Genomic DNA, 13,475 nt, shown 5'->3' with positions numbered 1-13,475 from the left:
CACAACAGAGTCACAGCCTCATAATTTAATGCAATATTAAATGGGCAGCGGTATAAACAGCATTTCAATATAATTTAATATACAGAACATTTTTTCCCATTACAAAATATTGAGAAATAATGGAGGAAGTAACAAACAGAAGTAACAAAGAGAATTTAGGATCATAATTTCTAATTCAACATTTGAATTAGTCAGAGGAGTCCTGCCTGACTTCCACACACCATTCAAGGGTTCCTCCTGCAGAAAAACCACTGCCTTCTGTGGATTTGTACTGATGTAAGTAAATGATTCTGCTGGAGGCACACAAGAAGGAGCAGAATCTGCAGTCCACTGTTACAGATAAGTTGCCACTGCAAATGCTAATGGAAGCAAAAGCAAGGTTTGTCTTTAAGTTGATAGCTTTCTGAATACAGACCAGAATCACTTGTTAGAGTACATCTTATGAAAAGCTTTTATTTGAGAAGCTTACTAGTACCCTGCCATTTGGAAGATTTTGAAACATTTTGTTATGCACAAAACATTTTTCATAACCCAGAATGCTATAGTCTTATTTAATTAAAAATATTGGAGCAAACTACTCCCATGAAGTCATTCATTTTAGAATATGCAATCATTTTTCTGCCATAGTAAATCCCAAGTCCTACTTTACAAGTCTGAAAAAAGCAAAGCACGTCACAGATTTCTTTAATCAAGACCAAAATTCTCTTCATTAATTCGTTTTTTTATCTATTTGCTTAGTAACTTTCATTAATGAAAACTTTTGATATCATTCAAAACAAATTCAAACAATCTACACCTTCATTTCCAGTTAGGCATCTTCCACAATGTGAAAGTCAAATTCTTTTTTTCTTTGGGGGATGAGCAATCTGACAGCATATGTTAGATAAGTAGGGGCATACAGAAGTGGAAGGCAACACAAACCACTAAAACAGCAGCACTAATATATTTTAATACCCTCTAAACTTTTCATGGGTTGGATTAGTCACTTTTCTAGACAGTGGATGGCATCAGTTCTCAGAGCTTTTTAGCCATTATGATGCTATCTAATTACCCATTTTTATAAATAGCTACCCTTCTTAATTCTGTGTTCCAAATAACAAGCAATTTTACCAAAAGGTCTATTTTCTTGTATGTTTAAAATATTACGTAATTTTGTCTGCTTTTGAATTCTATCGTAAAATACCACAGAGATTAAGCCCTAGTGCTATCAGCAGAATCAGAGAAGAGAGTAAGACCTCTTCACCTCCTGTGGAGCAAGTCAGGATTCAACAGCACTCACCACTAAGAAGCCAACAGATATTAACAACTTCATATAAAGACTATGATGACTTTTTAAATTCCAGATTCACTATGCAAATGTATAAGGCTACAAGAGGATGCTTTGCTTTCCCCCACAAATTATATTCTAAAATTATGCAGTTATCACAACTCGTCTTAAAACTAGAAACAAAATCTTCTCCCCACCCATTGTCAAGACCATCAACAAATGAGAAATACAAATGTCATCATTTCTCATCCAAGTTAAATAAATGTATATAGAAGAAACTATATGAGTATTTCTTTGATGCCAATATCAACAATATGTAAATACTTCTGCTCATCTCAGCAAATCATATGCTCACATTGGAATATACTTCATGCAAATGCTCTCTTCCTGTACTGAAGTAATATTAAATGAAGCTTTTACTCTTCCTTCATAAACAAGATGATTTTTGCATGAACGGTTGGTGATGCATGTCAGAAAAAAGATTTCACCATGAATGCCGACTCTTAGGATAAAAAGGCAGAAACTAGATAATGTGCATCACACAAAGCCATTAGTTGAAAACTCATCTTTTTCATCCAGCAGTATAAAAAAAATCTCCAACCCTATTATCTCCTATAATATTGAATTCCTTTCCAGAATTAATGCTTAAACAATAGCGATGCTCAAGTACCATAATCAGATCTAATTCAAGCAACTCGACTGGTACTGCATGCACTTCATCTAGTTTTGATGTTGTCTATGGTTAAAAAAAAATATGCTGGCATATTAATGCCCTGTTTATTCACAGTTGCAGAAATGGTCAATTAATTCATCCCCAGCCATAGAGCTGTGCTTCAGAATCTAATTTTCATGGGGGTTTTTTTTAAAAGCTCTAACCACTTAAAAAGAAACTTGAAAGCACATGCCAAGTTAGGTCTGCAAGAGGTTGCAGTCAAAAGGACTAAACATTTCCTCAGGATCTGAAGGAAATCTACTGGAAAGGACGCCAGGCACTCCTATATTTTTAAATGACATAGGATCAAAAGCATTTGATAGTTGGCTACCTGGAACTGCAAACTAGCATAAGACTAATGCTGCATGCATACGTTCAGATAGTCTGGAAGAATGCTCCTTGGGTAAGTTTTCTACCAGGAGAACAAACCTGAGGTAAATTTACCATGAAGAGCAGAGTTTGCAGCACTGATACCATGTAGCCAGAGGTACCCACAGCACAACATGGAGATTACAAAGGGGGCATGTTCCATTTTAGCAAGCAACACACTTGTCTCCAGAGGTGGAAGGGGACGGTGGCTTGGGGAGACCAGGCACTCTGGGATGCTGGGACTGGTGTCATGGCTTCGCTCAGTAGAGAACACATGCAGGTGTTCACTCTCTCAAATAAACTCTCCTGTAAATGATTTAATTCTGGTTGTTCCAAGGTTAATTTTCTTCTGGGGCAGTCATTTTTGCTTTTGGAGAAAAATCCTGAACATCTGTATACTGCACTGTTAAAACAGTTCAGCGGTAGAACAGACTACCTAGGGAAGCTGTGGACTCTGCATCACTCTCCATCACTGGAGATATTCAGGAAGAGATTGGACAGCCACTGGTCAGGGATGATATAGGCTTATGTTTTATGACAGGTATTTTCCATGGTTCTGGGCTTTGCTGGTTGCCCAGTAGAGCTGGGAGGGAATCTCTCCTTTCTTCTGCCCTGCCCCCTGCTGCTAAATGTGTAAGGTTTTTTTAAACCTTTTTCAGAGGCACTGGGTATTGTCTGCAGCCAAGGCTGGGGCTTTTGACTGGAGTGTACCAATGCTCCTTTTGGGACAAAGCCAGAGATTCCTGCCTAAAGAGTCTTGCCCCTTCACTCAGGGTTAGGCTGACTGCCATATCTGGGTTTAGGAAGGAATTCTACCCCATGGTCAGATTCATATGGACTCTGGAGGTTTTTGCCTTACTCTGCAGCAAGGGGCTTGGCCCTCTTCCTGGGACCTTTTGACAACCTTTGGACACTGGCTGCCATGGCCCCTGATTTACTTATAGCAAGTCAGGTTATGAGTTCAGGTCACTCCATGATGAAATGAAGCAATGTTGAAGGAGATCACTGAGGTACAGCTGACATGGTAGCATGAATTACACGATGGCAAAATGACAGAAGGAAAACCAAGAAGTACCCTGTGTGCTATTCCTTATGCCTCCTTGGCATCAGGATGTGGATTCCAAACTCTGTTACAATCTATACCAGCAGTAGGCAATGTTTTTGGCCAGAGTGACAAAAAAAACATAATGTCTACCTTGTAATGTGCGAGTGCCGGCATGCCAGAAAAACAAAACTGGGGTGGGGGTACATGGCAGGATGCACTGCATATTAATATAGTTAATAATCATAATTTTGTTACAGTAAGGTGACAATAAATAAAACTTCATATATTACCTTCATTGTTTTGTGGGGGGGGGGTTTTGTTAAGAATGTTGTGAAGAGAAAAAGAGAGAGGAGAGAAGAAAGGGGGGGGAGAAAGAAAAAGAAAGAAGCAGGAAAAAAAAGAAAAAAAAGGGAAGTGAGGAGGGGAGAAGAGGGGGAGAAAGAAGAGGGACGAGAAAGAGCCGGGGGGAAAGAAAGCAGAGGGAAGAGAAAGGGGGGGAAGAAAAAGTAAGAGACAGAGGGGGGGAAGAAAGAAGGGAGGGGAGAGAGAGAAAGTGGTGGAAGAAAAAGAAGAGAGAAAGAAGGGGGAAGGGAAAAAGAAGGAAGAAATTACGCAGACTGGCTGCCAGAGCCCGGCCACCCCCAACCAGGAGTGCAGGCACACAGGCAACCAGTGCAGGCATCGGGCTCATGAGGCAGTAGTTGCTGGTGTCCCTTCCCCTTCCCCCCGAAACAATGCGGGCAGGTACAGAAGTGGCACCAGGGGAGGCTTACTGCACGGTGTGCTGGCTGGGCTCAGGCTGTTTGCTGCAGCCCCAGTCCCAGACCTGGCCAGCAATGCAGTGCAAGCTACTTGGGCCCCTGCCAATGGCCTTGATGGAAATTGGAGGGGGTGGGGGGTAGACGGGCATGTGCCCTCCCACAAGTCACCCATGATTAGGGACAGGGGCAGCCCCAGCCTCTTCCCGGTGGGGCTGTGTTGTGGGTAGGAGCAGGGCAGGGCAAGCTCAGCAGGGGGGAGGAGTGGCCACAGCTCCCCAAGCTTCCTCCCCAGTGCTGCCCCTCATTAGGAACCCACCAAATTAATGGACAGAGTGGGCTGCACAGCAGCTCCTTTAATCTTGAAGCTTCCCCTGTATGCCCCTCAACAGTTGATTGGGAGAGGGGCCCCACTGCTTGCCGTTTGCTCCTGATCTGCAAAGAAGGCAAAAACGGCAGCTTAATATGGCACTGTTTTGCTGCTTGCCAATGATTGGCTAAGGGGCCCTGGCAGCCCTGATGTTTGTTGCTAACAGGCGGGAAGCAAGAACCACATCATATTTAAAACTGTGTTTTTTTGCCTCTGCACTGATCAGGAGGGAGCATCGAGTAAAGGGCGGGGGGCAAGGAGAGTGCGTAAGGAAACTATTCTCCTTGTATTGATTTTTACAAAACACTTCATATCAGGGCTGCCAACATACTAAGACAATATGGGAGTTACAAATACTACAATTAATAAACAATCAATCATATATATTATATTGTGTAGAAATTCATACCTTTTATCTTGAAGGATTAACTGTTCCAGCTGGTCTCTCCAAAGTATGTCATCTTCTGTTTTATTGAAGAACATCAATTTCACTGTCCTTTAAAAAATACAATTTTGATAATAAATATTTAATTGCAGCTTGCTAACATTATCAGGAGTAATGTTAGCATTTAGAGATACCAGACTCCAGAGTTAAATGCCTTCATAAAAACTGGGCATACAGAATGGTTATATATTAACTTCACGTCTATAAACTTAACCTTTAGGGTGTAAAACAGGGGTGACCGACTCCTAGCTCAAGAAGCTATGTGATCTCATGGGGCTCCTGAAGGATCCAGAAGTTTGACAGTGGGAGAAAAGTGGCAATTAATACTACCAGTGCTCCCCCATCACCAAATTTCCAAACCCCACAGGTCAAATGACATGGCCCTGTGCATGGGATTTAGCTGGTGTGTGAGAGGCTGGGATGGCAGACCTGGTCTGGTGCATGCAAGACCAGAGCTGGAATGGCAGGTCCAATCAAGTAGGGCAGGGGCCCGATTTGGGAGCAGGGCTGACGGCACAATATAGCACATGGGACCAAGGCCCAATCTGGCATGTACCTGATCAGTCTTTCAGCCCCAACCCTGCAGAACTCATCCAGCCCACAGGGCTAAAAGCTGTTGAGATATTTTTAAATAAGAAACACTCTGAAGCACAACTGTTTAGAAATTTAAAACCACTATTAAAAAGGGCAATTTTAATATAATAGATTTTTATGGCGATTCAAAATACACTTAAAAATGCAAATAAATACATAAATAAAGAAAAGAAGCACAAGAGAGATTAGTGCACGATTGAGAAAAAACATGCAGAATCTGGCACTTCTCATTCTTGCTGACCTCTTTCCTGATAACAAATTCTTCTGGGTAGAAACTAGCCTATTTTGTAAAGGTGTACTTTTTCAAGTGGTAGATCATTTAAATCAGCAATCTTTATTATTAGCCTTTCGGTAGTACCCCTTAAAAAATTTAGTCTGCAAAGGAGGTAAATAGGACAGTAGAGAGAAAAGACCACCAGACTTATTAATCAAAATGAAGTCTGCAGTCTAGAGCTTATGATCTCCAACACAATTCTTAAATTGTAGGTGGAATCCCAGAAATGTCACAGTTAGACTCCATGGTTCTCAAACTATGAACTGAACAAACCGCTACATCAAATATTCATGTAGTTCATATAAAATGTTTGGTTCATATTTATTTAACTTGGAGGGGAAAAAAGCAGCCAAATGACCTTGGGTTTAAGTCTCCCACTGCAGGTATTTCCCATCTCCAATTTATGCTCTGTTCAATTATTTTGTTATTTTTGCTGTAGTCTGAGGACACTACAAGGACCAATATTTCGAGTGGAGGGGAGGGGTTAACTGGGTCAGCACTTCAAGTTGCTGGGAAACCTCTGCCTTCAGACAAGACTTTCTCCCAAAAGTAGTTAAGCAGAGAATGACTTGCTATTGATCAATAGCAAAGTCATTCCCTGCATCCAGGGGAACAAAGAAAAAATATGCCACTTTTTGCATAACATCCACTTTTTCAGCAGTACCGGCTGGAGAAAGAAGGAATTTCAAGTCCTCAGGGTCCCATACAATTCTAGAAAAGCTATCTACAATTGTACAGGTTTTAGATAATTTATCGATAAGCAGAGAAAAGCCCCAGTGAAGCATTTTTTTCAATTCTAAAATTAGAGTGGTTGGCAAATGGCAAAATCTAGGCTACATTTCCTCCATTTCCAGAAAAATAGAAATTAAGAATTACACAGGGCAGGTCCAGATGAGCGCACACAGGACTGTTGCAGCAAGAAGCACACTGAGAACAAAAAATGTTCCCCCCACAGCATATTTGCAGCACAGGCTCTAAATAAAAAAAAAACAAACAAAAAAAACACCTGGGGAAAAAAGTGGCACAGGGCACGGTTCTGTAGTGTGCCCTGAGGCAAGCCAGGGCTGGGACCTCCAGAGATGCTCTAGCATCTGGCCAGAGAGTCTCTATAATGCTCCTGCTGCGTGCAGGGCAAACAGAAGTGAGGAAAGGCTGCGGCATGACCCATCAGTGTGGCCCCAGGCACTGTCCTAGGTAAGCAGGGACTGGAGGGGGGGGGCTGTGTGAGGGGGTTTAGAGGAGCTGCCACACGCCCACCCCCTCCACCCCCTGTGCTGCACAGCCCCTGGCGCTGGCAGCAGCAGCTGCTAAGCCATGCCTGCTGCAGCGCTGCAACCTGCAGTCTGTGCAGGGAGAATGCCCCACTAGCGTGCCTTTGGACAGGACCGGGACAGCTCCTGCCACCAGCCGCAGCTCCTGTCCAAAGGTGCACACTAGTAGGGTGGGCTGAGCCAGTTCTCCATGGGGTCCACAGCGATGTGCAGCCTCAGGGCTGTGCCTGAAAGCTAATGCGCTGGGGGCTGTCCGCCGCAGGGGGTGGGGAGGCACACGTGTGGTGCCCCACATCCCCCACACCACCCCACATACCCCAAACCAGCCCCACATCCACCTACATTCCCCCCTCCACTTCTCCTGCAAACCTCACATCACCGCATCACACACCCAGCAAACCCAGCTGCCAGACAGGATGAAACCTGCTGGTAGGAGCTGTGGCTACAGGGGCAGCTGTCCCCACATACTGGTTAGTGAACGTGTCAGAGGAAGCTCTAAGTTTTCCATGATAAGAAAACCAAAAGCAAACATCAAAGCATATCGATATTTGGAATTTATTTTATTATGATTATAGAGACACTGGTAGGCTTCCAAATTGCTTTTAAATTGTAAATATATTTATAAAAGACTGCCCAACTGATCTCCCTCTCCCCCTCACCCTATATGCACATATATAGTGGTTATTTATTTTAATTGTGGAAGAACATGGTTTTTGCAGTCTTTTAAAGAGTGAATTTGAGATTTTTTTTAATCAGAGAATTTGCAGTTTTTAAATAGGCAATACCAGGATCCCTGCTAGTGAGGCAAGTGGCAGGACCCAGGCAGAGGGTCCAGTGCTGGCACCCAGGACCCAGTTGGAGGGCAAATGAGGTGGCTGATGTTTTGGCAATTCGGGGCCATTTGACATTTCAAAGCAGGCTACCACACTGAGAAGATCTTCCAGGCGATAGCTGCCCAGATGGCAGGGTGGGTCACACATGGCAGCAGTGCTGCACAAAGGCCAACTGTGCAGCCATGGTCCACTGGCACCTGGCCCAGGGGTGCAGATGCCTCTGCTGCAGTGCCCATACCACAGCCCAGGTGGCCGTGCGGGCCCCATCCAGGTCTGACAGACGCGCAGCCTTGGGGCTGCATGCTGTCGCTGGTGACAGTGGGTCATAGCCAGGTAGCAACCCCCACTGCCAGAATGGTGCACTAACATGTGCCAACAGTGACTGAACTACTGAAACTGTTTCCACTTTAGTAGTTGCTACTTTAGGCCAATAACTGATTATGGCAAAACTTGTTCCATCTTCATAAGCCTAGTATAGTTCTTACTAGTGAAGTGGTCAAGCTTCCAAATGACATCAAATTATCCATATTGGTAAAAACTAAAGCAGACTGTAAAAGGCTACGAAACCCCCTAACCACCGACATTCACTTTTAATTCTGGAAATGCAGCCACATGCCTGCAGTAGCCCAGGCCAAAAGCTGGGGGAAGGGTTCTAGAACATGCCTCCCTGTTGGACAGGAGCAGACAGCTTGGGCCAAAGCTAGCCCACCCACCCTGCAAGGGGAAGTTTGCAGGGGAGGTGGCAAAGCATCCTGGGATGCTGGGGGACTGCGAATTAACTCGAATATGAAAGGGATCTGGGACAGAAATTCAATAAACCAATTTAACCTAAATCAGTTAAGTCTGATGCTACTTCCATCCGGGTTAATCTTAAATTGGTTTCAGCCATTTTGAAAGCTGTTTACATGCACTGAACTTCTGTTTGTTACAGATGTCAACCAGTTTCTGATCACTTATACTGGCTTATGTATAATTTCTGTCCCTACTCACAGAGGCAGAGTGGATGCCAAAAGGGAGAGTGAACAAGGTATAACAAGGGTTTTTTTCCCCACTGTTCCCCTTTCACTTGAAGCCTCCAGTACCTAACATCCAGGAAGTTCTAATTTAGAGGCTGTATCCCTAACTCCCATGCTCAATAGCTACTGAGGCTCCTTTCCTCCAAGAATCTGTCCAATCCCTTTTTGAATCTAGCTAAACTGTCAGCTTCCACAATTTCTGGTGGCAACAAGTCCAACACTTTACTTACATGCCATGTTAAAATGAATTTCATTTTGTTAGTTTTAAACTTACTACCTACCGGTTTCATTTTGTGATCCCTAGTTTTTGTATTGCGAGAGACAGTAAATAATAAATATCTATTTATTTTCTCTTCACCTTTTAGTGTTTTGTAAACTCTTACGTCCCCTCAAGCATCTCTTTTTATAAACTGAATAGACCTAGCCTCTTTAGTTTCTCCTCATATGGAAGTCCCTACATACCACTAATCATGTTTGTTGCTCTTCTCTGGACCTTCTCTAGTTCTTCAATCTTTTTTTTGAGATGTCGGGACCAGAATTGGGTACAGTACTCAAGGTGTGGCTACACCATGAACTTATAAAGGAGCATGATGATGCTTCCCATTTTGTTTACAATTTGCTTCTTACTAATCCCCAACATATTGTTTGCTTTTTTGACAGCTGCTGAGCACTGAGCCGATGTTTTTAGTAAACTCTCCCAAATGACTCCTAGATCCCTTTCCTATGCGGTAACAGCTAATGTAGAACACATCATAGCATAGGTATAGTTTGGGTTATTTTTGTCCACGTGCATCACCTATCTACACTCATCAGACATTTAATCGCCCATTTGCTCAATCATGCCAGATCCTTCTGTAGTTCCTCCCAGTCCTCGATTTTTATCACTTTGAATAATTTTGTGTCATCAGCAAATTTGATCACCACATAACTCACCCCTTTTTCCAGATCATTTACGTACATCAGGGGTAGGCAACTTCTGGCCCGGGTGCCAGAGTGTGGCATGCAAAGGCATTTTGCTTGGCATGTGCACCTTGGGGTGGATGGCAAGGAAGAAGTCATGGCTGTACTGCCACAACAAGGATCGGGCCCTTTGCAGCTCCCATACCATCTGCTCCTGGCATGCCAACATCTTACAAGCTGAGCTTGCAGGTGCTTTTGGCACTCTTTCCAAACACATTGCTGACCCCTGATGTACATGTTAAATGACACTAGTCTCAACACAGATCCATGGGGGACTCCACTATTTATTTATTTCCTTAAAACTGACCATATATACTCGCTCTTTGCTTTCTGTCTCGGCTAATTCCTAATCCATGACTGGATGTTCCCTGTAATACCACAATTACCTGATGGGGAAGCTTGTCAAAAGCTTTTTGGAAGCCCAAATATACTATGTCAACTGGACGGCCCTGATCCACTGCTTACTGCCCACATCATCAAAGAGTTCTAGTAGGTTGGCGAGGCACAATCTTCCTGTGACAAAGCCATGTTGATTCCCCCCTCAGTAAGTCATATTTATGCCTGTGCTGAACAATTCTTTTTTTTATTATTGTTTCTACCAGTTTTCCAGGAATAGAAATCAGGCTCACTAGACAATTACTTTATAGAAAACAATGTAGATTTTAAAAACTTTTCTGGAAACAGATTATCATTGCAATACATGCAATAGCTATTTAACTTTGCTATAAAGAATGACCTGAAGGTTAAACCCATGATGGAACAGTATTATTTTGATATACCTAGAAAGATTTAATAAATCATAACCTGTCGAGTTTAAAATGAATGAAAGCCATTGTTATTGATTAAATGTTTTGAGAGAATCCAAATACACAGGTCCAGCAAAAAATAGATGTTATACTGTAGAGAATCATCCCTACCCTGTCAATGAAATCAGAAAGGGTCACTAGGTCTTTTCCACCTTTGCCTTCTATTATTTTACTGCTTTATGTGCACTATCATTTAACTGTTACTGTAGTTAAGATAAATCTTCTGAAGCTTTGCTGCAGACATCAGATTCCTCCAGAAAATGATGCAACTTGCATCTTAAAAGTGTCTTCATGGGAGATTATATTTTCCAAAAATAATTATAGTGATGTCTTCAGTTAGTTAATTTAATAAATTAAAGAGTAATAGTATAGGAACCTTTCACTTGTGAAAGATAAAATTTTCACAGTATTTTGGTTGTTGCTGTTGCTAGACCTCAACTTTTTGTAGCTTAGTTGTTTTAGGCAAAGAACAAAGTGAAATACTTAAGTTCCCAATCTACACTTTATTTCTACCCCATGTTTAACTAATTCCATATAAAACTATCAAAATCATTTTCTGTTATCCAGCATGGTTTGGGCTATGCATATCAAAGCATGGTTAACACGTCTAATCCAATCCTTGCTGGCTAGTCAAAACTTTTATCTAAGATAGTGTTTAACGGAAACTCTCTGGTGGTACTTTATACAACAGAGGAGTCTAAATGGATACATGTGACAGTCTCTAATCACTAACACACTGCCTACACTATGAACAAAACCATGAAATAGATTTCTACCATCACTCAAACCCATTGACATGTCTATCAGTACCAACAACAATCAGAGTCCTAGCACAGATGGGAAGCTGGCTGCTGCTATTTCAAACACTCACTTTACCCAAAGCAGACACCAAGATGGATATGGATACAAATTAATTACTTTAATAAGATGCTGAAGTGAAGAGTTAAAATCTTATTTTGTCTTTTAAAGATTATCTGGGTTTGGCACATACATACCAGAGACTATTAACGTTAGTCAGAACATAATTCAGTAGTTTAATCATTGGAGTGAAGCCTGTGCCTGCTGCCAATAAAAACAAATCTTCCAAAGTTTGAACCTGGGACTTCTGAAAGCTACCCTCAGGATTGCTCACATAAATATAGTCTCCTGTACAGTAAAAACAGAAGAGTAATCATGAATAAAAATTGAAATACTGGTTATCTATTATAAACAGGTTTCTATACTGCCATTATCATCATAATGCACGAGCATAATAGGAGAGCGTTTTCCAGGTGTTATATAGCATGACTAATATCTACCATATTTAGTTTCTCCTCTTTAAGGGAAAATTGCTTAAGCAACATGGTTTGTTTTGGGTTTTTTTTGTGTGGTTTTTTGTTTGTTTGTTTGTTTTACACACACACCTACCTCTCTCATACTAACAGAAGCAACACACGCACACACACACACACACCCCTCTCTCATACTAACAGAAGCAAGGTCAAGTTGTGTCCTGCATTCCTACCAACATTTCTCACAAAAATAGGTCTGGATTGCTTTGGTCCATGAGAACCAAGAGGAAGACCTAGACCGGGAATTCTTAAGTTAGCTCATGGAGGTATTTAGGTCAAAAGATGTGGTCATCATGGGTGACCTGAACTTTCCAGACATCTGCTGAGAAGAGTAGTCAGCCAGGTCTGACTGCTCACGTAGGTTCCTAGCCAAAATACAGGACCTCCATCTAACCCAGGAGATGCACAGCCCCACCAGGGTATACACCTTGTTGGATCTGGTGCTGGCCACAGGCGACGACCTCGTGAGGGGGCTGCGGGTGCTCGACCACCTGGGCAACAGCGATCATCGTCTGCTGGAATTCACCATCCAGCACAATGTGGCAAAAACCTGCAGCAAGGCAGCAGCCCTGGACTTCAGGAGGGCAGACTTCAATGAGGTAAGGAGAATAGTCGGGGAGGTACTGAGGTCCCGGAGGGGAGGGGAGGGGAGGGGAGGGGAGGGGAGGGAGTCAGGTGTCCAAGAAGAGTGGTTGTTCCTTAAGGAGACGATCCTCCAAGCCCAAAGGGACGTAATCCCAACACAGATCAAAGGGGGCAAGAGGGCACAAAAGCCCCCATGGCTCACCAAAAGCATACGGGAATGTCTCCTAGCTAAAAGGGAGGCATACACCCAAAGGAAGGGAGGGGCCATCACCAGGGAGGACTATACCTCGGTTGCTCGGGGCTGCAGGAAGAGTCAGGAAGGCCAAGGTGGAGATGGAACTGGGACTAGCTACCCGGATCAAGGACAACAAGAAGTCCTTACATAGGGGGCAAACAGAAGGTACCGGGTAACGTGGGGCCTCTGCAAGACACGCTAGGAAATCTGGTCATCATACCAGACGACAAAGTTAACCTATTTAACCATTTCTTTGCCTCCATTTTCCTGAGAAGGGACCGAATCAGCCCACCCACCGGGACCCCCTCAGGCCCCAGGGGAGGCGCACCCAGGCCTAGGGTCAGGGAGGATCTAGTCAGGGAACTTCTGGAGGGACTGGACGTATTAAAATCAGCTGGTCCTGATGACCTCCACCCCAGAGTGCTGAGGGAACTAGCAGAGGTCATTGAGGGACCCCTGGCACAGCTTTACGAGCACTCATGGTGCTCTGGCGAGGTGCTGGAGGACTGGAAAAGGGCCAATGTGCTTCCCATTTTCAAAAAAGGGAGGAAGGAGGACCCAGGATACTATAGGCCACTTAATCTTACCTCAATCCTGGGTAAGC

The 13,475-nt window shown here is 43.2% G+C and overlaps 1 protein-coding gene across 3 annotated transcripts in view; it reads right to left on the bottom strand.

Moving 5' to 3' along the window:
- LOC102563183 (cytochrome b5 reductase 4) overlaps positions 1 to 13,475 on the bottom strand; it is a 72,354-nt gene that overhangs the window by 4,361 nt on the left and 54,518 nt on the right. For all 3 annotated transcript variants that reach the window (XM_006265931.4, XM_019496888.2, XM_019496885.2), the window contains exons 13-14: positions 11,716 to 11,866; positions 4,931 to 5,017 (exon numbers count right to left, since the gene is read on the bottom strand). In XM_006265931.4, the coding sequence (XP_006265993.1) occupies positions 4,931 to 5,017; positions 11,716 to 11,866 (238 nt within the window). The remainder of the gene's footprint in view (positions 1 to 4,930; positions 5,018 to 11,715; positions 11,867 to 13,475) is intronic.

Source organism: Alligator mississippiensis, chromosome 1 (assembly GCF_030867095.1).
Source record: "Alligator mississippiensis isolate rAllMis1 chromosome 1, rAllMis1, whole genome shotgun sequence".
NCBI classification, from domain to species: Eukaryota; Metazoa; Chordata; order Crocodylia; family Alligatoridae; genus Alligator; species Alligator mississippiensis.
The sequence above is the reverse complement of the archived record's forward strand: the minus strand, read 5'-3'. Positions and strand labels throughout refer to the sequence as shown.